Raw genomic sequence first — 26,785 nt, 5'->3', positions numbered from 1 at the left:
ATGCCTTTTTCTTGAGCTCTTACCACAAGTACCCTGAAAGAACAACATTCAAAATTCTCACCTCATATATAGCCTGATTAATCAGAATGTGTCACGTGATCAGGCTGAGACAACAACCACAGTGGTTTATGAAGTGACCGTGAGATCATATTCAATATGTAATAAGTAAAATTAGCCATCTTTCAAGGTGTTTGGGGTTATGGGTGATCTGTTACCTGCTTGCATGATTTTTGAAGCTAATAGCTTTTTTTGTTTTTGTTTGTCTTTTTTTAATTGACCCCTAGTCTAAAGGCAGATAATATAGAGACTGTGCATGAACAAGAAAGTGTTTTTACACTTATTGTTAACCCTTGTTTCTTTTTTTCACTCTCCCTTCTACTATCTTACTGTCTTTCTTTCTAGCACCCGTAAACAAAACTACATGATGAACTTTGCCAGACAGACTGGGCTACGCCACTACTACAGTAGAAAGAGGAGGGCACTGAGGCCACATGCCTGACGTTCTAGACAAGGACAACCTGGCAGTCATATATTAACCTATTGAAAACCACATCTTGATGACACAACACCACCAGTGGATTCCTGTCATCCCACTGCCCTCTGACTGACACAATCTCCTTTCAATCAAGACCTTCCCAGGGAAGGAAAACAGCATCAAAATGCAGCCATTTTGTTTACTTTCCATGAATTTTCAGGTTTGTTATTGGTTTGTAATTTTTTTGTTATTGTTATAATTTCTTCTGGTCCACTTATAATTCCTTTGGCACGCCCCCTCACCCCTCTTACCACACTGTGAAGTTCTACCAGATCACTGATGATGCTGATGATGAAAATGATGATGATGATGATGATGATGATGATGATGATGATGATGATGATGAAACTAAGGCAGCCTTGGAGTGCAACTGAGCTGATAGATTGCTAAAGAGAGGAAGACTGATAAACAGAAGCCTCAACCTGTAAGAGTTACCATGAGTAAGCTGTTAACGGTATGATTGGGATAACAGTGATTATGATGCTAAAAGAGTTCTGTGTTCTTGCTGTTCTGTGTCTGTGGGTTCTTTTTGTGATGAGTTGATTGTGCTGTTCTGTTCATTAATTTGTTAGTTTTATACTAATCCCCATCTTTTGAGGTTTGACCATTTTTAATTTTGGGGGGGTGGATAAGGGCCTAAGTACAGGCCACTTTCAGAGATGGACAGAAAAAGGAAGAGGACAAAATGAAATGAGAAAAATAGCAAGAAAAAACTCAGCAATGACAATAATGATTTTTCCCCTTTTTTTAAATCATTTTTATATGTTGCTTCCCAAAAAAACAAATATTTATGGTAAATTGTTCTCCACATAACATATTTAAAATGCACTGTGTGAACTCTGTATGCTATTTTCTAGTGTTAAGTTATTAGGCAGTTGGGTAAAGCTCTCAGACTGCAATGAAAATTCCCCCTACCCACTTAATCCCCTTGTGATGTCCCCCTGTCCCCCCTCTCTCAGAGTTTCATACTTGGAGGGAGGTGAGTGTTTGTTTTTGTAAGTCTGTGTAATATATACCCTCTCCACCCTCTCAGTGTAGCTCCAATATAGAAGTCTCTCGTGTGTGTGTGGGTGTGTGTGGGTGTGTGGGTGTGTATATATATATATATATATATATATATATATATATATCCACCATGAGGAGACCCAGCAGCCTTATAAAAGGGAAATAAAGAACTGTCCAAACCTTTAAAATGTCTAAGAGCTTGGTAATGTGTTTTGTGTATTGTGCTCATATCACTTATCATTTTCAGCTTCACAATATAATGGAACAAAAAACTGTTGTCTTGGAGTTTAAAACAGTCTTACTTCTATACTACAGTTGCTTTTTACAGCCCAAGAACAAAAATTATTTTCAATTCAAAACATTTTAATGAAATGGCCATGACAATGTGGACAGCCATGAAAGGTGCAGCTGTGTGACTACACCATTAAATATTGTCATTCGGGTACAGTTTAATTCCTAATTTGACCAACCACAAAAAAGAGTCACAACAATGACAAATACTGCAAGCAGTCCATGGTTACAAACACAGTGCTGGCTGGAGTTACAGAAGTCATAGGTGCAGCAGGCATAACTTAAAGTGATGTTGCTTCCCTGGATGACTTGACGCTCTTTCCCAAGGCATTTGTCTTCAGACGTGCAGCCCTTAGTAAAGGCACTGCTGTAACGCCCATAGTGGCCATTTCCTATGAAGCACTGTTCTCTTGGTGCACATTCAGTGAAGGCACGCTTGCAGGGTTTGTTTGCCAGCTGCAGTGGACAGTAGTAGCACAGCAGGTTTCCACAGTTCAGGCCAGGTAGCAGAAGCAGACACAGACAAAATGCATAAGGTGTAAGCTTTAGAAAAGATCTGCTAAAGAACCAAAAGCTCCCTGGCTGGTTCATTTTCACCTCTTATGACAGATTATTACCACCTGCAGTTACAGATTATTAGTGATACAGTGTTAAACAAGAGGCTCTGTAAAAATGAAGAGCAAATGATAATTTGCACCTTGACACATTACAAGCAACTTAACCAAAAGACAACCAGCAAAATATCAGTAGAGTCCAGGTTCTATTTCATAGGAAGACACAAGCAGGTGTTGGAATTTACCTTAATTGCCCTAACGAGTCATTTTAGTGTTTAATTAGCTTTGGAGTCCATGAAACACAAAAGACTGACATCGATAGTGAGTAAACTTTAAATTTCCTTTTAAATCCATGGAAACTGTGCTTTACAATTGCAACAGAATTTTTACAGTGGTACTAGTATTGCTCCAAGGTTGCAGGCAGAGCAATGAGACAAAATAAACCAAACCCTCACCAAAATATGCTTTATTTTATGGGTTCATCAATTTCCAGGTTGATCCAGCTGAATGCTTTTATTTTCCAGGAAAGCAACACTGTTAGCAATCAGTCATAAAAATAAACACATTACAATACACCTTATAATGTACATTTTAAACTTCTTGCTCATCCTTTAAAGAATGGATCAGATTCACTGTGACAAATGTTTCTTCTACAGAATTAGAGTTGGCACCACTTGGCACCCTTCCACGGGGTATTATTTCTCTGGATACTTGTCAAGAGGGCTTACTGTAGGGAAAGTTTCCCTGCTTGAACTTGCAGTCACTCCCAAAAACATTTTGATGGGATCAGGTGCTGGTGGCCTGTTGCATTGGTCATGGCAACAGCAGATATATGTGACATTGAAACTTACACCTTTATGCATGAGCATTTGGTAAGATCCACAGAGGTCTTGAGCCACACAGCCGTGAGCAGAGACCATGTGCACACTCCCATAATGGCCCCAGCTGGATGAGCAGTGCTCACGTGGAAGGCACTGAGTAGTTACGTTGAGACAGGACTTGTCCCTGTCTTGCAGAGGACAGTAGTAACACAGCAACCCACTGCTGGTCATGTTAATAGGGAACAGCAGCAATATGCATAGCAGAGAAGATTTCAAGAAAGATGCCTGTAGTAGCCAGAAACTGAAATGCACACAGGGTGCTTGCTTTGAGTTATGCAAACAGCATTTGTAAAACTTGAATTTACTGTTGAAAAAAATTGTTTTTTTTAAATAAAAATAATCTAATAAACAAAAGTCTTAATGATTTGAATATGAAGTTTATAATGCTTACCTCCCTACTCTTTTTTTAGGCCTCGGCATAACTGCAGTTATTGCCATGAATCGCCTCAGTAGTGTTTGAGCAAGTTGATTAATGCTGAAGATGAAGGCAGACACCTGACTGACTGTTCAACCTCCTTTTTAACTGACGTTCAATAGCCTTTTAGGAATTTGGCGCTTCTAATCACTATTGCTATTTATACGCGGGTAGCTGATCAATTATGGCTGGTTGATTTAGTTTAACAAGACCAAATTTTTTTGTTTGTAATTAAGCTACATTAGATATAGCACTGCCTATGGCATCTGTCTTTTCGTGCTACTAATGTAACTATCGTTCAGTACAAGTTGTAAAAATACTAAGACCCCGCTAATGTCGTCTGAATAAGGAAATGTTTGAGTAGGAAAACCCAGGCGAATCGATTTGTTTGAGTTATAATAGATCATATACGAGGAGGTATTCTTTGAAATTCAATAACGTCTGGATCCTATCGGTTAATTTTTCTCGTTGTGCGGCATTTGAAAAGAAGGCTCTTCTGCCTTTTTGGATAGTTTGTACTGTTGGAGTAAGACCAACCACAAGATTACTCGCTCGTTACCATTTCAGGCGAGCATCTTTAACGTCTCAACAGTGACTTTATGTTCTTTAGCTTAGCAATGCTCCCCAAGACAGGAAAATGTAATATTTTATATGCAGCATAACTTATTTTTCCTAGAGAGACATTATCTTGCAAAGTTTATTTTAAAATAATATAAAAGGGAATAAATACTCTTTGATACTGTTAACTATTATTAGATTTTTCGCATCATTTACTTTGTTTCTTATGTAATGCCCTCTGAGATTTTGGAACTAAAAAGAAAAGTGAATTATGTTGGTCGTGTTACACCCAGTCAAGTATCACTAGGTAACTAAGTATCACTAGGTTTTGGTGCATCTAATTTTCTGTCTGCGCTGGACATGTCTGTTTCAAGGAGCTCTTGTGACGTGCCCCTATGGATTATTGCACTGATAGAAAGAGGTGGAAGAATTTTCCTCCAATGCCGTTGCTTCAAATTCAGGTCAGACTCCTTCTATTTCCATACACTTAAAAAAAAAAAGACAAACTGAAATGTTCTAAAACAGAACTGTATATAATGAATCAGTTTTAGGTAGTATTATGGAAATTGATTTTTCTTACATTGTTTTTACTGCAGCAAAGCAATGTGCTTGCATTATTTGACTAGAAGTATAGGAGTCAAAAACTCTAGAGCTTCTCACTGCATGTAAACAGTGTGGTGATTGTTTAGATCTTATACGTAAATCAAGCTTTTGAATATTCCCAGCAGGTTTTTAATAATAGTACCTATTAATGTCACATTTGTCCCTGTCATTTGCAAATAAACTTGCACAAAAGCATGGGTTTCGAGTTGTTAAGAATTGTCAACCCATCAAGTTGCAGAAAAGTAAGTTTACTTATATTAAAACTATCAAGCATTTTTCTCTGTGGTTTTAAATGATAAATAATTTAATAATGTATGGGTTGGAAAATTATAAACCTTCTAAGGTTGCATTTTGACTATAGTATGTATGTATGTTTGTTAGTAGACATTGCATTCTTTTACAACAAAACACATTTCTCATTAAATTTCTGAAATTTATGCTATATGATGGTTTGCCATTATGGCACACATATCGCATACTCACACAGAAACTATGCCTCTTTTTTGCTTTGCCTTCTGTTTTGATATCAGTACGCTTAAAGATGGGTTTTTTTATGCAGCCTTTTAAAAAAAATGCAGTCTAAACTCTAATTTATATCCTGTTAACGAGCACTAAAAGAGATCCTCTGAGAAAGGAAAAACCAGTTTCTGTGACTGCTCTGGGCTCTACAACTGGCAGTCCTTCCTGACTATCGATTACTGTGCATGTACATACAGCCCACCGCCACATAAGCCTTAAATTTGCATGTCTTTGAAAGTAGGTGCTTTACAGAAATGTTTGGTTTGAGTGTATGGGACTGAAGGGAAGAATGGACTCTTGGTTGCTAAATGTGGTGAAGTAGAACTTGTTACCGCATCTTTAAGCTCACCTCTCTTCCAGATATGAGATAAAATAACTTATGAAGTGATGATCCAACTTTAGAAATAATAACTGATTGTGTCTGATTTACAGTCATCATTTTTTACAACTGTTTAATGAAATAGAAATATGATATTCTGGGTGAGGCAGAGGAGCGAGGCATAAGTAATGGTAGTAGGATGTTTTATTCAAGTAGACAAAACAAAACAATCTACTATCAGAATGGGCTCTCTGAAGACTGGATGCATCTGGACAGGGAGGGGTGGGCCTGGAAGGATGGGCACAGCGGAAAGAACTGATGTCTGTCAAGGATGCGGCTGGCCAGCACCCAGCTCTTCTCCTCTGGTCCATACCCCTCCCAAACAACCAGATATTGTGATCTCTGCGCCTTCTGGAGTCTAGCAGAGAGTTCGCCGTGTATGCAGGCCCACCATCCATGTATCATGGAAGCAGAGGGCTGGAGGGTTGACAGAAGGCATCCAGTGCAGTGTTGTTATAGTTTTGAAATTTTCATTAGTTTTCATTTTTATTTAGTCTTTTATTTAGTTTGTTTACTTTTGGTTTAGTTCAATTTAAGAGTGCTCAGAATTTAATTTTTTTTTCTGTAGATTCATTTATTAATATTTACTGTGCAAGCTATGATGAGGTATAATTCAAAATGCATGATATACAAACTCTAAAATCATATTTGGAGTTTCCTGCCAAAAGACTTTGCAATTTTGCATGACTAAATTAGCACAACCTCAATCTGATAGATGGTGTGCATGTGATGTCACAGTGGGTGAGTAACTGCAGCTATGTCCACTTTTGGCATTTATTGCTGCACAAATCCAAAAACATGTAAACATAAGAGCTGATATTGGTCCACTTTCCATTTGTATGAAGTGACAGCAGCTCAGAGTTGTAGATATAAAGAAAATGATTTGATCATTAACACAAAAAGACTGAGGAAGTTATCTTTGGGAACAAGTATATTCTTATAAGAAGAATTAGGAAAGTGTAACCTGTTTTTTGTATTGCTTTATTCATTATGAGCCACTTGGATGTTAAATGCATTTTAGAGTAATCTGACAATAAATATCGTACATGTCCCCTCCCATACTCTGACAGCAGGAGCAGCTTACCTGCAAGAGAAGTGCATGGTGTTTTGCTTTGAATGCACACTGCACAGGACTCACCGTCCGTCTGCATGGAGGGACACTAGCAGCATGCAGTGATATGTTGGCCTGTGCATGTAGATCCTAGGTGTCCTGTCCCCAGAGGGGTGTGCATGAGAGAAATGCCACCAGCTTATCCTGGGTCTCATTCCTTCTCACTGATAGCACCACTCTCACTGTTTTGCATCCACCTCAACTATAAATGGTCTCAGTGGGTCAGGATGCTAAAGGACAGGAGTGGTGAATGTTGTCTTTAGAGCGGTGAATGCGCACTCTGCCTTCTGTGACCATACCAGGTAATTCTGTTTGCTTTAAAGCAGGTTAATGAGGTGCTGGGCCATGGAGCTAAAAAAGTGGGTGAATCCCAGGAAGTGCTGTAGTTCACTGCACATGTGGCGTCTAGGCTATTGAGTCACTGTCTTGACCTTATGGGCTGCATTTGTATGCAGGACTTATTGATATGTACCCAAGAAAATTGACCTGTTGGAGGTGGAAGTCACTTTGAATTTTATTCCTGATGATCCCACAACCATCTGTGGCTGGGAGCCCAAGAGATCAAATTGGCTATGCTCTCAGGGAGGCAGAAATGGCATACTTGCTCTCCCCTGTCAATTACAGTGACAATGGCCAATCGAAGGCACCTGTGAGCTCATTCAGTCCCTCCATGAACATGTCAATAAGAACCTTTTCTTTCCAGCAGGTGCTGGCTGCCATGGTGCAGAATTAAGGTATATTATACTGCTGAGCAGCAGCTCTGCTTGAGTTGCAGCAGGGCTTTACTACAAGTTTTGCCCCACATCAGATGGTGAAACGATGACAGACAAAGTTGGGGTTAATGATGCCTCAGTGGGGAGTCTGTATTCACCATCACAGTACCCCAGGCTACCAATTTTACATGCAGGGTTAACGGAGAGGGCTTCCACTCAGCTAGTTAAGCGATCCAAGCTGTCTTAAAGTTGGCTGGGTCATATACACTAAGGCACAGATCACCTGCTGCTCTTCATTCAACTGACTTTGCATTCTGTGACATTCTGGGCAGAGGAGCGAGGTAGTAGGATAGTTTATTCAGGTAAACCAGACAAAATAAAAACAAAATGAAATATAAAATGGGCTATAATCAGAGTGGCTAGAGCCATCTGTAGACACAGCTGGGATAATTGTGAAGGTGTAGAGATTGGGGAATGTGATTGGATGGTGTGTGGGAACTGTCCTGGCTCAAAGTCAGGCTGGGTGCCAACTGTGGCGTTATGAAGTGTAAAACCAGTAATTCACTTAATTCAGCCTGGGTATATATTATTTTGAGATTGTATGGATTTTCAAGCAGCTTCTTTCTTGTAATGTATGATGAGTAACATTTTTTTAGTTACAAACCAAGAATTTCAGAAATAATGTCATTTGTTTGTGGTAAAAGTCAATCCTGAATACTAAGTGTGTCGTCATCATCATCATCATCATCATCATCATCATCATAAATATACAACAATGTAGCCACTTGCAGGTTAGGTCATGTAAGCTAGTTAACATGTTTCCTAGTTCGGTTCATGGCAGAGGCCAGCACTGACACAACCTCTGCAGAGTTCTAAAGAAACTACTGATTGCCCTGTAAATGATTGACATCCACCCCACCTACTTGTTCCACATATAACAGGCCTGCATACACACACACACACACACACACACACACACACACACACACACACACACAGTAATACACTGGTGTATATCGCAGTTTAAGCCACTGTGAAGTATATGTTTTAAATATTAATAATATACAATTTCTTTTTAAATTTAATGAAATTGCCTTTTCAGTTAAGCACTGATTTTCCTAAATATTGAATGGTATATGCAGTTAGAGTAGAAAGAATATTTAAATACAGGTCAATGAAAGATTTATATAAGGTTGATTTTACTTAAAATATATTTATATGTAGATTACTCAACCCTCATTATAACATTTTTAACCATAGAGGAAATTTTTTAAAAAGCACATAATTTTATTACACAAGTAACATGCATTAAACATGGGTAAATTACCTACTAGTGTCTCCCACTTTGAGTTTAAAGGAGCAATAAATCATTTTTTCCAGTTATTCTTCTCCACATTATGAAACGGCTATTATACTGACACCTAGTGGCTGGGATGTTTCAGAGATTATGTACTAAATCTATTCGAAACATAACTCTCATGTGGGGGATTCACTCTATGGAGCAATGAACATGATCATGTACTTCTGCTCTATGAAGCAGTGAACAGGTTATTTGGCTACAAAGCAGTTTGACTCTTTGTGATGCATATGAGATGCACGTTATCAAAAAAATAAATAAATAATAACCACATACAGAAATATTGTTTGCTACTTTTTGTTGCTACAATGACTTTTATCTGACCTTTATGTGAATCTGTATATTTTTCTATGCTGTTGGTAGCGGTACTTTTTTTTTTTTTTTTTTTTTTTTAAGGCTTTGGTAAATTAGATTAACAACTTTGCGTGTAGGGTTCTCAGTACGTAGAATGCGCTCAGTTAACAAGGCATTCAAATTCCCTACCATCACTTCCTGGATGGATAATTTAAAAGAAGGAAAGAACAAAACTGGAGTCAGGTTGACACCGCCACGCATATGGAGATTTTCTGTTTTCATAATTGTTTTATTTTATAGCTAAAATTAAGCGAACGCACTCTTATTTTTGCATTTTTTACCGGATATCATCTACAGAAAAGGCGATTATTTTCAAATTCTTTATCTACACTTTAGACAATCCCCTTGAGGACAGGTATATTGGTAAAAGCTAATGGTAAGTGTAGCCTACTCTAACTTTTACCCCTCGATTTTTTTTTATTTTATTTTATTATTATCATTTTTGCTTTCATGTTCTTCTCGTTGTTACATAATAGCGAACAATAATTCCGCAATAACTTTACTCCTTTGGACAGGTGTCGGAGCAAGCAGTAAACAACCGGCTAGTTATGCTATCGGAAACTGTTTCTTTCCAGTTTAGTGGCCTTCGTGCTGACAAACAATTTAACGTATAATAGTATAACCAGTGAGTCAATATATTCTGATGGTGTTCCCATTTGTAAATTTAAAAACTGGAACCGCACAGAAGCCCAGAGACCATGTAGACTATCTTTAATATTAGCCAATACCAGCTTCTGCAAAGATTACAGTAGTAAATATCAGTGGATCTCTTTCCACAAGACTGTCAGGTATACAAAGATGACTGCTCCATGTATGTATTTAAAGAGCTTTCCCTGGGTGATTTCCAATTTCCTGTTTTTCTGAGGATTTATACAGATCCCTGTCAATATTTTCCATTTTAACCCTGCTGCTGTTTTAATGAATATTGAAGGAACTGCATATGCAAAAATTAATGATGGAATTGCTTGTGGACCAGCTGTAGTAGGCAGAGAAGGTCCCAAATCTGATTTGGCAAGGGGATTGCTACCAGGATTCATCGACGCGGGTACTACCGACTTCTCCTGCAACTTCTCAATGACCCAGATCCTGCCATACCATTATAACACAGCCACAATCTATGTGAGTAGAGGTATCACACTTCAGAACTGATGCACAGTACATGTAGTGTGTTGTCTGTTAGTTTCATCCTTAGCTGGTCAATGCAAAAGCTAAGAAACAAAAAATTGTTGTAATACTTGTTTAATATTTAGATTTATAACCCTAACTATAAATGTTGTTAATATGTATGATGTGAACTAACCATTGATTTGTTCCTGTCCTTTGTTAGCTGTTTTTATAATATTAACACAACTTTTCTCTTAGAGTCTCAGCATCAAGGTATTTCAGGAGCTTTCTGAGCTAACTAGGCCTGTAGCTTAATTTCAGCACTAAGGTCTAAGACTTTTTTTTTTTTTTTTTTTTTTTTTTTGTAAGAATATGTCTGTAATACTTGTAATACAAGTAATACTTTCCAGAACACTCGACAGTGGTTGCTGTAACTTATGGTTGTAATAGCTCCTGCTGACAAACAGCTACTATGTTGCTAACCAGCTTTTAGTATCTGCCTAAAATAATGAAAATGCAGATCTTATTCATATTTCCACATTTTAAAATATGTGGTACATAAAAATAAACAGACAAACAGGTTTGTAGCTTTTAATATATACTTTGATTTATTTGTTTGCAGGGTTTAGAGACATTATAACTGAAAATAAAATAATCACTATTTGTTTCAAATAAAACAACAGAATTAAATGCAGTTGACATCAAATGAACAGGATCTACATATGGATGTTTCATGGATTTTTCTTTCAGGATTCTTGCTGCATCACCTTAATTGATACTCCAAAAGGAAGCGATGCAAGGAATGAATCCCTCTGCATTTCAACTGAAAAGTACAATATTCTACACCTCTATTACAGTAACATTTTTATAGTATTATAATGTATTTTAAAAGAACTCATATAGTTTTATAATGAGATTGATTATGATAAAAAAATATATATTTTTAGCAGTATTTTTCCTAAGCACATAACCGTTATGCAAGATGATAACAAATACTATGGAATTTAAATTTGATCACTCATCAGTTTTCTAAATCTCTAAATGATCCATACATGTTTGGTAGTTAATGTATTCCATTTGGGAGACTTCACTGTGTTCTTCTCCCATTTGGTACAGAATGTTAAAATGAGAAAATGTTTTCACTTTCAGAAATCCTCACAACTTTTTATCAGACATTCACTAGCTTAATTCTGGCTGTTTTTAGAGCCAGTGCTAAAACCGGAGTCTCCACAGAAATTCCTGACTGACAGTACAATGTAAACTATAGGTGTAAGACCACCAATCTAAACCTGACCCTTAATTTAAACTTTTTTTTTTTTTTAACTAGCCATATGCTAGCAAGACTAATCCAAATTTGGACATAAGGCTGTACAAAATTATCTTTTTCAAATTACATTACAGTATTAATTTTTTCAGGTGTAAAGCACATTTCTGTCAATTTCCAGGTCCAGAAAACCTCTCTGAATTTTTTCAGTTTAAAAAATTTCTGTAAATATTTTTTATTTTACTTTTTGTCCTCTCTTTGTGAAAGACTTTTGTACAGATACCCTCACTGCATTTGGGATTGGAATGCTGGGATAGTGTGGGGTCGGGTCTTTCCCCTGCATGTCTCTGTCATGGAGAAATCTGAGTTAACCTTTAACATATCAGTGCCTTGGCTTCCACAACCACTTCCACACAAAACTATGTGTAAGATGGAAGTTTTATATATTATATAGCTACTCATACTAATTGAAAATGAGTTGCAAAATCAGTTGCAAAACTACAGGTTTTGGCCCATTTATTGAAAGCATGCCACTTTGTTGAAAATTTCACCCATGCATTTCTTCCTTGCAGTGAACAGAACAGTTCAGAGCCTGGTGGAGGAGGTCTTTAATCTACTAGACATGTCATCTTCTATATGTGGACAGTATCTAGTGAAACTTTGTGACTCTGAGGAATACCTCAGAAAGTAAGAAGAAATCTCAGCTCTCTTTTCAACAACCTTCAGTTACTGTTTAATTTCCTAATGGAACTTTATAGAGGAACGCTTCACTTTGTCATGTGTTCAAAGTATGCTACTTTGACAAGCATGTGTGGCTAACAGTGACTGAAAAGTAGTATAGCATGATTCCATTAGTTAGTGTGGTTTTATTTGTAATTAGTTGATTATTAACATTTTTTTATTTATTTGCATTATTATGTTATCTTGTTCTCCTATCCTTCACTCTGTTATAGCATTTTTGATTAGCATTGCCATACGTACACAATGACCGTAATCCTGAGGAGGGCACTTCTCAACAGAATTGAAACATGGTTTCTGTCCATTATTTGTGTTCATCCAGTGAAGAGATCTTAGGGTTTTATGAGAGTATCCGTTTCTACCAGAAGTTTGGTCTGGAGGTGCCTGTGAGAGTTATTCAGAGGAACAGTATGGAGAATCTTCTGGCACGAGATGTAAGTCTGACGTGGCACGTTTCTTAAAGTGTTTCTTATAATTTGCCTTGGTAGAACATTTACTGATTGACATCATTTCCAAAGTCTCACAGGTTCCACAAAGATACTGCTTATTCATTAGCATAGGCATTGTTGTAAATTTATCACTGTGTTATTGAGACTTTGTTCTGTTTGCTAGTCATATTATGTACAGTCAAGAAAAGGTGTACTGGTGTGCATAGTGATTATACACTCACATTAGAGCCAAATCCTGCCAGATAAAACAGTTTATGATGTGTGGACAACACAGATTTGCATAGCTTTCTCGACCAGTGCTTGTGCTCCCAGAGTCTTATTGGGTCAATGCATAGAGCAAATCAAGTTGTTTGTTTCAACAAAATTTTCTTAAACTAAATATAATCAAAACATATAGGTTATTTTATATGGCAAAAAGAGGACATTTTCAAGGTTGTTAAAATCATGTTAGAACGTGTTTGGTTTTAATAGCCATATCAAAGCAAAGCAAAATCAGCCATCTTAAAATATAGCCAGTCCTAGAAGTTTATTGTCCAGTCAAGACATAGATAAACTTTTCCATGCTTTTGTCCATGTTTCCAGTAGGGCAGTCTACTAAAGCATTCTCCTTTCCAGCCTTCCCAAAAGAATTTTGGGAACACATTAAAATGTTGCCATCACAGTTCGGTACAATTTGTTTGCAATGCACTCTGTTCTGTCCCACTATGTTTAGCGTCACATCTTCTGACATCATGTACTGTTAGATTGTACAACCTGTGGGTTGTATTGTGATCATACTTCAAACAAACTGCACCAGAATTAATTTAGAAGTGCTTATTTGGTGTGCTCCAGATTTCAAAAAGAAGTGTTCACACTTAATCTAATGAACAGCACTAACAAAGCAATTGCACCTGGGTTCGTTTTAATCAAACCAGAGCTACTGGGCCTGAACACACCCTAAGTCACACCACATGAAAAAAAACAGAATATCTCAGAGGTGTCCCAAATTTAACCATCCTTAAGCACAGATTAAAAGCATTTCTATTTTCATGTACCTTTGAGTATTTTCATGCTAAGCACTGAACTAAACTTGTCTGTTTCAAATTCTTACAGTTTATATATCTTTATCCTTCCTTTTACTCATAGCTATACTTTTTCATCGTTATACTTTTTGATCATAATGCTTTCATGTGTTTGTTCTGTTTAAAGCACTCCGAATTGCATGTGTAAACAGATGCTATACTAATAAACTTGTCTTGTAAGACAAGGGCATTGTTAAAATGTGGTATAGATACTGATATATGATAGCAGATTTAAATTAATGAACTAATCACAGGTATTCATTTAATGTTACATGCAAAGATATTGTACCTTAAAGCCAACTATAAACTATGCTTACTGATTCTGAAAGTTTTTGTCACTATAGGCTGAAGATCACTGCTCTTTTCATTTGAATCAGCTCATTGACCCCAACTGTGTGTTCTCTGCATCCAAGTATGTTAATCTCCTTAATAGTAAATAGTATTCATATATTTGAAGTGCTCTATTTGCAATCAGCTACATTAACAATTTTAGTTTCAATAAACCTAACCTTTCAGTTAAAAAAAAAGTCACAGAGTATGATTGATTCTTCCAGGTTAAATCTACAGGAGAGCCTGAATAGCTACAGTAAGGAGGTCAACAAACTGCTCACGAGCAAGGTTTGTGCCATAGTGATTGCTATTGTATTATTAGAGGATGATGTGAAGGTTTGAGATGATGGATTCGCACTGGAAAATTGTGGGAACCTTGTATTTTTTTAATGTGAGAAACAGGAAGCTATGTATATCAAATGATAACATAATATCTACTAATTCTTAAATAAAATTGTCAACCATGGCATTTTATTAGCCAGTTTGTGTAATAGATTAAATGTTATTATATGGTTTTGTATACTGTACTTAATATGACTTATGTGACAATAGAAAGTTGAGGGCAAGTTGGTTTTTTTTAGATAATCTGTGCAAAATGGAAAATCTGCTTGTATTACCATTGCCACTTAAAAACTGCTGTACTACCCTTAGTTTATGCTGGGCATCTGTCTAATTGCATTTTGCTAGAATATAGTATACTATGTTGTCTCAGTCAAGTGTACCTGGACAGCAAGTTATATGGGAACATCTATCGGGTGATTTATGATGAGTAAAAGACAGGACACAGGATTTAAATTTAAAGCATCCTAAATTTTTGGCAGGTCTTCTGTGAGTTCAGTGAGATTGTCCTGCTTTCATTTTCAAAAAACAGTTACGTAGAAACAATTCAAGACTATAACCAAACATCGTCTGCAACTGACATGTTTCCTTTTTTTCATTAGTGTGCAAGTAATGTAAATAACATTATTAAGGAGGTACGTTCCATTTGCAATCTCCTGTGTGGCATCTCAACATCACAGCTGGAGCAAGCCATAGGACGACTCAGGACAATCTGTCCAGTGATGCTGGTACTGTGATGTGATATGTTTTGTTTTGTTTTTTTTCTCCTTCATGTGTTTAATGGGAAACTTTAACTGTTTTCTAATTTTTTCTTATTCAGAGTCCTGAAGAGATTCATGAGTGTGAGACAGGTATGCCCTTTTAGTTTGTTTTTGTTTTTTTACATTTCTATGTGAATAATTGATTTTTAAAAATTGTTCCTTTTAATATGACTAATAATCATGATTTAAATGCTTTGTTCCATAGACCCTTTGTTAAAGTATCATTTCTGACATGAGGAAACTATTTAGAGGGACATCATTTTGGCATAATCAGTGATGGTTATTGTTTGAATGTAAAAGTCTGTTGGCATGTCTGTAACCTCTAAATACATTGAGTGTTTAATCATATTCCAGCTGTAGTTATACTCCAGCAAACCTTGGAGAAGCTCCTAAACAACTTCTTTGAAAACTTTAACTCAGACGTAAGAGTAAGGGACATGTCTCCGTGCCTGACTGCCACTGATGTAGACCTCAATTCTAACATACTACAACTAAACCTGGCCACACTCTACAAATTGCAGCCCAGCTGGCTAAACAGGTACTGTACTGTTTGTCGTCATGGGACTGGAACATAGATAGAATGAATGCTGAAATTCTGGTCCAGTTGGTTTCTATTTTAATTGCATATCGGTGACATGTGTGTGTGTGTGTGTGTGTGTGTGTGTGTGTGTATATATGTGTGTATATATATATATATATATATATATATATATATATATATATATATATATATATATATATATATATATATATATATATATATATATATTATACACGAGTTATGTAACTTTAGTATAACATGCAATATCTTTTAGAGATTATATTCAAATGAGGCCACATTTAACTAACAGTAATGTGAATGTGTATGCCCCAGCTTTGACTTCTTCAGTATATCCTGCAGTGTGACATACTGCAGAATGAAGCTAGCTGAAACTGTGGTTTCTGAAAACATCAGTACTGCTTTAGCTCTGGGCAACACAATCCACTGCAACAGACAGTAAGAATTCCTGATTCTATTTGTAGTATAGTTTTAATGACTATTTGAGTTCTTTTTACAATCAAGCAAGACGGAAACGAAAATGTTCACCAGTAATGTTATCCACAGTATTATTAATAGCATTTTAAGGCCTTTGTGTTTGTGTGTACTTGCATGCTTCCATACAATCATCTATGTATGTCCATGCCTCAGGGTGGTGTTTCCAGTGCCATATAGACAGTTACCATATGAGGCGATGTTAGCTTTTCGCCTCCAAGGCTCAAAGAATGGAAAAAACCCAGAACTCTTGTGCTGGGCAGTCCTGCCTCTTTTTAGTAAGAAGTAAGTCCTTCTCACCTGGTGCACATAATTTCTGTATGTCTCATAGGAAAGAATTCCACAAGAGAAATAAAATTCCATTTCTTAAATTCCTTTTACTTTTTTTTTTTTTTTTTTGGTGATATATTATGAGGGTTTGTTGAAGTGACTTAACTACTAAAGACAAAACCATAAAGAGATGTCACCCTAAATCTTGTTTCACTTTCTTGAGCTTATTTATGGCTAACAAATCTTGAGGTAATGCCATGTTTATTGGTCTGTTTACGGATGTGAATACTGGCAGGATTCTGGTGAGGGGTACTGTCATCCTTAGTATGTCCATGCTGGTGGAGCTCACTGATCCTCCATGCCCTGCATTGTCTGAGAATCACAGGCAGACAACAGGGGTCATCTTACAGGTGAGGCTTTTAAAAGAATAAGGTAACAGATTAAAGGGGACATATTTTAAACCCCTTTACACAAGTTAACATAGTTCCCAGGGGTCTAAATAAAATGTCTGACATGCATTAGTCAAAATACCACAAGGATCAAGCACCAGAGAACCCTTCTCAAAACAGCCCTTCTCAGTAACAGGCAGTTTGAGTTCCTGTTCCTTGGGATGTGCTGACATGAGATTGACTTTGAGATACCATCGCAATTGCTGAGTGTGAACACTGAGAGAAACATAGCCCATTTCCACCAAAGAAGAAAGGGTTTACATAGTCATGAATAAATAATAATAACTGCAGCTACGCTAAGTTTAGTGTAATCAACCTATCGTCAGTAATGGCTGATGGAGATGGATGTTGATGTAGGATCAGCTTCCAGCACTGCTGTTAGCTGAATTCAGCACCCCTGTCATCTGATTTACTGGTCTATTAGCACAACATTGCGCACAACATAATGCCCTGGTAAATTACCCCATGCAGCTCCACTGCCTGCTAACGCTTTCCTCTACAAGTTGATATTCCTCAACATGTCTTCATGGTTCGTGCTAAAGAACCTACTATTTTGTTCCAGCTCGGAACTAACCTTTCGGGTTCCGGAACCCATTTGTTTTGGTGGAAACGTGCCGATCGGTTGAAAATTGTGTGGGAATGGTTCCAGTTTCTCATTGGTGGAAAAGGGCCAATAGTGGTGCAGCCATATATATTTGAACCAAATTCAGACCCTGAGATTTCTCTGAAGTCAGCTCTTTGCTCATTGTAGCAGCTACACACCCCCAACTTACTTACCTACACACATGGAAAGCATTCCTGTTTGCCAAGTTACAGATGGATGTAAAGCACATCATTTTGCTAATCCCTGATTATCTAGCTAGCTAATTACCTGAGTGGAACACAAATGTACTTTCACATTATTCACATATTTCTAAGATACTATTCATCTTTGACATTCACCTAACTATCAAATAGTGTTAACATTATTGTGGGTCCTGTAGCAACTAACGCCTATAGCTTTCTAAAACATTATACCCATTACCTCAGTTGCTACCTCAACTATTACCAGTGTTAGCTAGGGGCCAACAAAAGACATCCTAGCATAGCTATTTTTTTACATGCATACAATTCTCTTTCTACAGTTTTTCTATGGACAGTTGATATTGATCCCTCTTTTAGTAAAAGTTTAATTACCAGTCCTGCATTGTACTGGCTCAGGTTGGAACAGACACAAAGTGGTCAGCGCACATAGCTGCAAGTAGCCAACAAGAAATGGACTGGTTTGTTTTATTTCACAGTTTGTGGGTTGATGGGTACTCCAGATATCAAAATGTTCACAAACACTGAATTTTCATAACGTGTCCCCTTTAAGATTTAAGAACACATAACCAGTATGTATTACTGAATTTATTTTGATTTTTTGTCTTGTTTTATGGCTGTATTTCCTTCCTTTTAAAATATATCATTTCTTGGTAGCCCTTCAGCGCTGTATTGTCATTTATTCTGTTGTTGTTCATCTTGACTGTCAGCTTGGACAAAGGTGGCTCAGTAATTACTGTTCTAGCAAGTTTCTTCTGCACTTTCTTCGGCTGTTGTTTATCTCATTGTTGAACATGAAAAAGATTGAGTTTCTTTAATTTCCTCTAATATAAGATAGGTACAGCCAGCTTAGACATCTCCTCCATACCTACTTTCCTTCTGTATCACTATTTATCTTCAGACTTTCATAAGATTCTGACCAAACGTATAATTCCCTTTTGGTTGGTCCATTCAGTACAACATGTGTAATATGAGAGAGCACCCTATCATGTTTGGCTGTAGACACCATTATTCACACCTGTAAACCAGTTGATGCTTCTGATGAGGGTTGGTGATTCCCACACATATAACCCAGCTTTACAAGCATTTCTTCCCAGTTCTTACGCTCTTCTAGTCAATCACACATTAGGTAACTTTCTTGGCTTTATGGTCAAACCTTTAGATCAGTTTAAGGTTCAAATTTGCAAGATCAGCAAAAGCTATCTGTAAATGACTTTATGCCATGGTGAGGGAGATATGGTCAATTGTTTGGTGTTCCTGGCTCTTCAGCATTTCCTCTGTTCTATAAGGGCTCCATTTTTTTTTTTTAATCAGAACAGACAACAGTGGCATCACTGGCAGGCCATTATGTAAGCAGCATCTCTCACTGGGTGACGGGCTAATTAATTGTCCTAGAGCAGCAAGGGTCTGGAGTTGTCTGAAAGAGAGCTTATGGATGTTTCTATTGGAGACATTTGTGCAGCTGCTAGCCGGGCTTTACCATGAACATTTGTGTGCTTTCATCACCTGAACATCGTCGTTCATTCTGGTTTCTTCTCTGGTTCTTAGGCGCACTAAAGTGCAGGCTCTCAGTTCACTGTCCATTGGGCAGGGCATAAATATATGTCTAATACTACATGCGTTGCACTGAGTGAATTGACTGAAAGGCAATGTAGGATTCTAAATATAACCACTGTTCCCTGTAGAAGAGGAACAAGGTACAAGACGGGCTTCCCTGCTTCACCATTGAGCTTGTTGAAGAGTTTTTGGAACTGGAGAGAGATGCTTTTGATGAAAGGTTATATGCATGGCGCAGATTCTCCAGCCTTCGCCAATCATCATCTACTTTACAGGCGTTAATAAATGTGTCTTCATAACCCTGCCTTTTTGTTAGACAGAGTATTTGATATAGATTCCTACCATTGAATTTTAATTGTTATATTTTATACAATGAACATTAACACAGCAAATTTATTTGCTCCCAAGCTTGAATTTCCAGAGACAAAGCAGTGGCAATATGAGAGACCAGTTGCTCTTCCTGGATCTGTTCTCTTTTCAACCCCATGTGAGGATCTGCAGAAGAGAATAGTTGAAGTCTCTCAAAAACAATGTTTAGCACTGTGAGTCCTACAAGAGACCTAAACCAATGATTACAAAAACGAACATAATGAATATCACACATCTCATGCTCTGTGTTCACTCCCTCACAGCATGACTGAAAATGAGAAAGCCTTTTTATGGAACAAGAGGAACTACTGTAATGAGAGTAACTCCTATCTGCACCTGGTACTGGGTTGCGCTCCACAGTGGCAACCGACAGATCTAACAGAGATCTACACAATCTTGGACCATTGGCACCAAAAAGGCTCCGCTGATGCCCTATTCCTTCTTTGTGCAGAGTTAGTTCAGTAATTTTTGACAAGTGTGAAGTGGGGCTTGTTTACAAATACGGACTGTTGGTGTGTTGTGGAGTGCCCTTAGCAGACAGTGATGTTTATTTTTGACAGCTTTCAAGACCAGACGCTGCGCCGTGTGGCTGTCCAACACTTTGAGCGTGTCACAGATAGTGAGCTTGAGGATTACCTGCCCCAGCTTGTTCAAGTAAGAGGCCATCACATCTCAATTGTCCTATTGTTTCAGTATTGTGATTTTGTTACTGCATATTGAATATTGTGTATTAAAAAGTCCAATTCCAAAAAAAAATTGGCCTGCATGAAGCGATTCATACAAGCAGCCTAGAACACTTGCCTATTTAATTGTATTTAAGATTCTGTTTAAGGCACAAACTGTCGTACAAGGTAGAGCTATTTTCTAAAGAAAAATATTTTGATATATGCGATTATATATCAAGTAATAACCTGTTTCCTTTGCTATGATTGTTTAGGGAAAATGTTGAAAATTCTCCACTTACTGTGGGTCAGAGACTGAAGTACTGTAACATCAAAGAATAACACATTTTAATTGTGTAGAACATGTTCATAAGTATAGTACAACACATCTACAATGGAACATGAGGACATATTAGGACTGGTACTTGCCGTGTAAAGGTACTTATGTGTAATATTTGGCTGGTTTGCTCTGAGCTAGGCTTTGAAGATGGAATGGGAATTAGATGGACCTCTGACCATGCTCTTGTTAGAACGCTCTCTGTGTAGCGTCCGAATTGCCCATCAACTATACTGGTGAGAAACACAGACAGTTCTCATCATTTCAGATGAAATTTAAACCTGTTGAAAAATATTCTAAAAGGAGATATCATGTTTGGGCCATGGATTTAATATTACTCATAATAAATGTTACAGTTGGTCCCTTTAATTTCTAATTAACGTTTAATTAACTTTAATTTCTATCTTTGAGATTATTGTATCTCCATTTTGTATTTCCATCCTTGATATTATCAAGCAATTCAAGTAATTATTCATAACTAACATTTTGTGAATACTACATTTGTCAATACTATTTTGTGTGCATGCATGTGCCCAGGCTCCTAGTGGATGCCCAGGAAGATGCCCATTACAAGTGCTGGCTGAGTAAGATTTTGGCTTCTTTGAAACACTGTTGTGGCCGGGCACTAATGCAGGAGTTGGAAAGGGAGCACAGACTGGTCTCTCTTCTCACGGAAGTCGCAGAGAAAGTCCACAAAGCTGACAAGGCTAAGAGAAAGGTCAGGCTTTTCATCTTTCTGGATCACAGATTACAATACATTGTGTTATAAGTCTCTGAGAAAATCAAAAAGTTTTAAAATTAAGACGTTTCAACCCATTTCTTCTATAAATATTTCTTGATTCAGAAAGTAAACACAGTTCTAGACATTGGAAGAATAAGCCTTTTTTAAGCAAATGTAAATCTGCAGAAAGGGATGTCTGTAAACTTGACTACTGAACTAGATGTCTCATGAATATTATTCTGTTTGTCTCCAGGACATACTGAAAAGAGAGAAATGGAAGATTAAGGAATTTTTTATAGATGGCACACAGTGTCGTCTCCCACTGAACCCAGCTGTTCTGGTGAAGGGTGTGGACATAGATGTAAGGCACATTGCACTCTACCCAACAGAATACATAGTGCACAAAGGATTTTACTTGATTGAAATTGAGCAATTCAATAATGAATAGTAGCACTCAGTATCTGCTGTAGAAGTGAACAGTCCTGTTTTTTCAGGCCTGCAAGTTCTTCAGTTCAAATGCTGCACCTTTGGGAGTGTCCTTCATCACAGCTGATCCAATGGGCAAATGCATCAGTGTTATTTGCAAGGTACAATTTCTAAATCCTCACCCTGAACAGTATAAACACCACTGGAGAAAAATATCAGACAGCACAAGCTTTTTGTGTGTGTTTGTTGATTATGAACCATAAATATCTCAATTGTGATTTCTACAGACAGGTGATAACCTGCAGCAGGACATGCTGGTGCTGCAGATTGTGCGGGTGATGGACCGGCTGTGGCAAGAGGAGGGACTGGACATGTGTATGGTCACCTACACGTGCATCTCTACTGGCAAAGACCAGGGTTCGTCCCTTTTCTTGTTCTGTGTGTGTCTCTATTAGTTTGGAAACTGCATTAATTGCTTTGCCTTTGGGCTTTGACATCTTGACTTTATGAATGCATCAGGACTTGTGGAGGTTGTTCCTGAAGCTGTGACTCTGGGAAAGATTCAGCAGGAGTGGGGCCTGGGTGGAGCTCTGAGAGAGGACACACTAGAGAAATGGTTTCACATGAGAAACAACACAAAGGAGGATTATGAGGCGGTATTAAAAAAATTTAAAAAACCCTCCAATCTTCTCATCCCTATGACTGAGCTGTTTTCAGTATAGCAATATAAGGCGTGTTAGAATGAGTAAGATGAATGGCTGCGATTAAACTTTAGTTCTCTTGTCCACGCCTCCATTTCAGGCTGTAATGAATTTCCTGCACTCCTGTGCAGGGTGGTGTGTGGCCACATTTATTCTGGGCATCTGTGACCGCCACAATGACAACATCATGCTAAAACACACCGGCCATATGTTCCACATTGACTTTGGAAAGTTCATGGGCAACGCTCAAAAGTTTGCCAACATCAAGAGGCAAGCAAATATCAGTTTTCACCCCAATGTGAAGAAGGTAGTGAGACTCCTGAAAAAGTCCTCATAGTCCATTTTTTTCCTGCTCAAATGGTAGGGACCGAACTCCATTCATCTTTACGTCAGAAATGCAGCACTTCATCACTGGTGGGGGAGAGAACCCACAGCGGTTTCATCGATTTGTAGAGTTGTGCTGTGAGGCATACAACAGCTTGCGAAGACGCACTGCACTGGTCCTTAGTTTGCTGCAAATGGTGAGAAACAACAACAGTATCAAATTCACACAATACAACTTACCATACACACAAGTACAACAAGTCATTATATTATACCATACCAAAAATTAGCAGTAGTATAAAGTTGAAGTGAACAGACTTGGAGTAAAATGATATTTTGATATTTTACCACTTACTAGTTCAATTGATTGGTAGGAAAATTTGAACTTCCTGGAGAAACACTGGAGGATTTACTTATACATATACATATCAAGTGTGTATGTTATTTAGATACCAGGGTATTTGAAGTGGAAGAACAGCTCCTGCCATCTGGTTTAATAGGCAGGATACATTTTGGGACTCATGCATACTATGTCTCCATACAATGGCTTGGTTCTGGTATAGCCCACGTACAATAGTTTGGCTCTGTTACATGTAGATGCTTGGGGCTGGGATGCCAGAAATGAAGGACACCCAGGACCTGCAATATGTACACAACAACCTGAGACCTCAAGACACTGAACTGGAAGCTACCTCATATTTCACTAAGTAAGGACCTCAGGTGCTAATGGAACATGTTTTTGCTATTTAAATTTGTTTCCATTATCTTGAATATTTGGAAGTTAATTCTGTAAATGTTTCATTTTATCGTTTTTCCCCCTTTGTATATGGCACAGTTTCAACTGACTGTTCATCAGTTTGATCAATTTGAACTTTTATTCCAGAAAAATAAAGGAGAGCATGGAAAGCTTGCCTGTCAAACTCAACTTCCTCATTCACAACATGGTGCAACTTTCCTCAGAGAAACAACCCGGACTGCTCGCTGCAGTCAAAAAAACTTCCTCCAGCACCAACATTCAGGAGGCCATGATCCAAAAATACACAGTAAAGGGCAGGCATGTGGTGAGCATTGTTTTTTCTACTACCACAAAAAAGAAATGGACATGTCCATCATGTAGCTACCACTTCACTTTTACATTGAACAAATGCAAAGTAATTTTAAAAATCCAGACGTGGCAGGCATATAATACTGCTCAGCATTGAAATCCGTCAAATGGCAAGCTAATGATATCAATGCTAATGCTGAGCAATTTACAAAAAAATACAGGCTAAGAGAATCTGCCTAAAGATTAAATATATTTACCATAATTCTTTGCTTGGCCAGGAAAATCTCCTAGAATTTGGAATAAAAATTAGGACTCTGTGTAAATATTGGGAAGCACTCTGAACCTCTCAGACGTTTGGGAAAGTGCCATGTTAATGACACAAAACACAATATTAAATTACATTTGGGATTAAAAGTAGAGAGGTTTGAGCTAAGTCAGTTTATTGCAAATTTACTGAAGACATATACATTCTATAATGGGTGCCATACTCCCTAAAAACACTCATGTCCAAAGAATATTGCCAATTTTCTATTACTGAATTTGACAGATCAGCTCCAGTTCAGTGTTTATGGATAGCTAAAGCATTTTTCTGCTCCAATTCTTAAGAAATGATGTAAATAACATTAAAACACCCAAAGCCTTTTACATGGTTGATGTGTCCAACAAGATGAACATATTCCCTGTTCTCTATACACACATACAAATAAGTCAGTGAGGTTCATAATGTTTTCATACTGGATCTCTGTAGTATTTCTTCTTTGGTGTTGAGACTCTTTAACAACAATTTATTTTATTTCATTTGGTACAGTTAAAATAATACACAATTAACCTTTTTCAAAGTTAGAGATATGTGTAAACTCAACTGTCTGGAAACATATAAACTCCTTTCATCTTAATGAAATGTAGCTGAATAAACTGTCATAGTATAGTTTACACAAACATTTTTCATTGGCGGTCTGGTCATTTTTTTCATGCCAGCTCAAAGAGGAAGATGGTCAATCTTCACTGATCTAGTAGAACATGTGATAAAAATAAACCAGATCTCAAACATTTCCATCCCCCCTATTTATCTCAGATTTATGAACTGAGGGTGACCATCGAGGATGGGTACCTTATCAGTGAGAAACGTTATGGACAATTTGAAATGATCCACAAGCAGCTTCAGAGACACTTCATTGAGTCAACACTGCCCAAGTAATTTTATATTTAAAAACATGTTTCTTTGTAAACTATTAAATGTTCAGGTCTAAATGATTTCCTGCTTATCTTTTATCTTTAATGTTTTGTTTTCAGGTTCCCTAGCTGGTTTACAGTCTCTTTCACCCCAAGCCAAAAGATGTCACTCTTGAATACATATCTGAAAGAATTGTTTGAAGGGCCCTGTAAAGGAGTAGGTTTTATTTAGTTATGACTATTTTATGAGCATAGTCATTTTCAACAGTTTGTGTGTGTGTGTGTGTGTGTGTGTGTGTGTGTGTGTGTGTGTGTGTGTGTGTGTGTGTGTGTGTCTGATAATAACCACCCTTTTATTAGTAAAGACACCAAAAACTTATTAAATCTTGGAAATATACTACTACATTAATGTAGTGTCACATTGGTGAAAGTAAAATATGAATGCTAAAGTGCTTTTGCTTTCCGTGGGGGTTGGAGGCCTGGGATCACACCCACATAAAGGCACATAGAAAGGAGTTAATGCAAATGCATTCATTCACGTGTAAATGAAAAAGTACTGAAAAGGGTGGGGGGGGGGGATGTACAGCTCATTGGGAGTCTGAGCTCAGATTTGGCAAAGCTGCTTTGTTACAATCTTTTGAAAAAAAGTGCCATAAAACAGAACACTTTGAAACTTGATACATGCTGCATATAATGCATATTTTCAGAATGAATACGTCTGTGGACTTTTTCTGGATGGGCCAATTACTCCAATAAAAAATGGTATGTTCGATTATGTTTTAATAACACCTTAAAAATAAATTTCTTAAAAATCTATTTCCAGATTTTATCACTCTTGTGGTTTAATATAATGTATTACCTGTAGTGAGAATACACATCACCTGCTTATAGACAATGTAAATTTTATTTTCTTGATATTCTGTCTTCAAAATAATATGATAATCCTATGTAATTAATTCTCAATCACTACAACTAATTTAGTGTTTTGTTGTTTACTTTTCAGAATCTGATCTGCAACCCAATCCCCAGATTCAGCTATATTTATCTTATAAAGACTTGAAATTGTCAGTGATGATCAAGCATCTAAAGAACATTGTGAGTATTTATTTTTATTTGACAGAAATATTTACTGGTCGGTGCTGTATCCTTTATTGAGTGTCACTAATGAGCTTAATGAAGGGCACCAATGTTTACTAACATTGGGTGGTGGAAGGGTATAGGTGTTAACCTGTACCTGCAGGTCTCTGGTACACAGCAAAGTAACAAAATAAACTCATGGAACATGAGCAAGAGGAAACTCATCTGGTCACAAAAATTGACAATTTAGGCATGAAATTGGTGAAGTACTCAATTTCCAAACTACACCTCCTTCAGGATTTATGAATGAATAGCTTGGATCTAGTAACAGAATTTACAAACACAACTAGAAATGTAATTTGTCTTTAATAAACTAGCCTGATCTTGCTTTATAGCCTACAATTCAGTAAAATTGTCAAATGTTTGGGTTGCTTGTTTGCTGTCTGTACAATTGTTTTTTTTTTTGTTTGTTTTTTTTTTTTTTTAAATAAAACCAAAACAGTTCATGTGGTGATAGTT

At 37.3% G+C, this 26,785-nt stretch overlaps 2 protein-coding genes across 6 annotated transcripts in view; both read left to right on the top strand.

Annotated features, from left to right (window-relative positions):
* Nucleotides 1-1,728, top strand: part of reln (reelin) — a 95,764-nt gene extending 94,036 nt beyond the window's left edge. For all 3 annotated transcript variants that reach the window (XM_027008786.3, XM_081715516.1, XM_081715515.1), the window contains one exon: nucleotides 403-1,728. In XM_027008786.3, the coding sequence (XP_026864587.2) occupies nucleotides 403-499 (97 nt within the window). In that variant the 3' untranslated portion in view covers nucleotides 500-1,728. The remainder of the gene's footprint in view (nucleotides 1-402) is intronic.
* Nucleotides 1,729-9,449: 7,721 nt separating this feature from the next.
* pik3c2g (phosphatidylinositol-4-phosphate 3-kinase catalytic subunit type 2 gamma) overlaps nucleotides 9,450-26,785 on the top strand; it is a 19,650-nt gene continuing 2,314 nt past the window's right edge. The window contains exons 1-31 of one of the 3 annotated variants that reach the window (XM_081716661.1): nucleotides 9,450-9,651; nucleotides 10,252-10,394; nucleotides 11,130-11,209; nucleotides 11,911-12,068; nucleotides 12,216-12,330; nucleotides 12,704-12,815; nucleotides 14,236-14,303; nucleotides 14,446-14,509; nucleotides 15,163-15,288; nucleotides 15,381-15,411; nucleotides 15,676-15,859; nucleotides 16,196-16,318; nucleotides 16,511-16,639; nucleotides 16,920-17,034; nucleotides 19,840-19,973; nucleotides 20,064-20,252; nucleotides 20,361-20,454; nucleotides 20,941-21,035; nucleotides 21,337-21,517; nucleotides 21,774-21,881; nucleotides 22,015-22,107; nucleotides 22,234-22,363; nucleotides 22,466-22,602; nucleotides 22,748-22,917; nucleotides 23,012-23,168; nucleotides 23,569-23,678; nucleotides 23,855-24,032; nucleotides 25,092-25,210; nucleotides 25,310-25,406; nucleotides 25,897-25,951; nucleotides 26,193-26,284. In XM_081716661.1, the coding sequence (XP_081572787.1) occupies nucleotides 10,350-10,394; nucleotides 11,130-11,209; nucleotides 11,911-12,068; nucleotides 12,216-12,330; nucleotides 12,704-12,815; nucleotides 14,236-14,303; nucleotides 14,446-14,509; nucleotides 15,163-15,288; nucleotides 15,381-15,411; nucleotides 15,676-15,859; nucleotides 16,196-16,318; nucleotides 16,511-16,639; nucleotides 16,920-17,034; nucleotides 19,840-19,973; nucleotides 20,064-20,252; nucleotides 20,361-20,454; nucleotides 20,941-21,035; nucleotides 21,337-21,517; nucleotides 21,774-21,881; nucleotides 22,015-22,107; nucleotides 22,234-22,363; nucleotides 22,466-22,602; nucleotides 22,748-22,917; nucleotides 23,012-23,168; nucleotides 23,569-23,678; nucleotides 23,855-24,032; nucleotides 25,092-25,210; nucleotides 25,310-25,406; nucleotides 25,897-25,951; nucleotides 26,193-26,284 (3,489 nt within the window). In that variant the 5' untranslated portion in view covers nucleotides 9,450-9,651; nucleotides 10,252-10,349. Of the gene's footprint in view, nucleotides 9,652-10,251; nucleotides 10,395-11,129; nucleotides 11,210-11,910; nucleotides 12,069-12,215; nucleotides 12,331-12,703; nucleotides 12,816-14,235; nucleotides 14,304-14,445; nucleotides 14,510-15,162; nucleotides 15,289-15,380; nucleotides 15,412-15,675; nucleotides 15,860-16,195; nucleotides 16,319-16,510; nucleotides 16,640-16,919; nucleotides 17,035-19,839; nucleotides 19,974-20,063; nucleotides 20,253-20,360; nucleotides 20,455-20,940; nucleotides 21,036-21,336; nucleotides 21,518-21,773; nucleotides 21,882-22,014; nucleotides 22,108-22,233; nucleotides 22,364-22,465; nucleotides 22,603-22,747; nucleotides 22,918-23,011; nucleotides 23,169-23,568; nucleotides 23,679-23,854; nucleotides 24,033-25,091; nucleotides 25,211-25,309; nucleotides 25,407-25,896; nucleotides 25,952-26,192; nucleotides 26,285-26,785 lie in introns of those variants that run through there. The other 2 variants (XM_081716662.1, XM_081716663.1) reach the window with 2 other exon arrangements.

This window comes from Electrophorus electricus, chromosome 6 (genome assembly GCF_041902795.1).
Source record: "Electrophorus electricus isolate QZ-2024a chromosome 6, ASM4190279v1, whole genome shotgun sequence".
Lineage (NCBI taxonomy): Eukaryota > Metazoa > Chordata > Actinopteri > Gymnotiformes > Gymnotidae > Electrophorus > Electrophorus electricus.
Note: the sequence above shows the minus strand (reverse complement) of the source record. Positions and strands in the feature narration are given on the sequence as shown.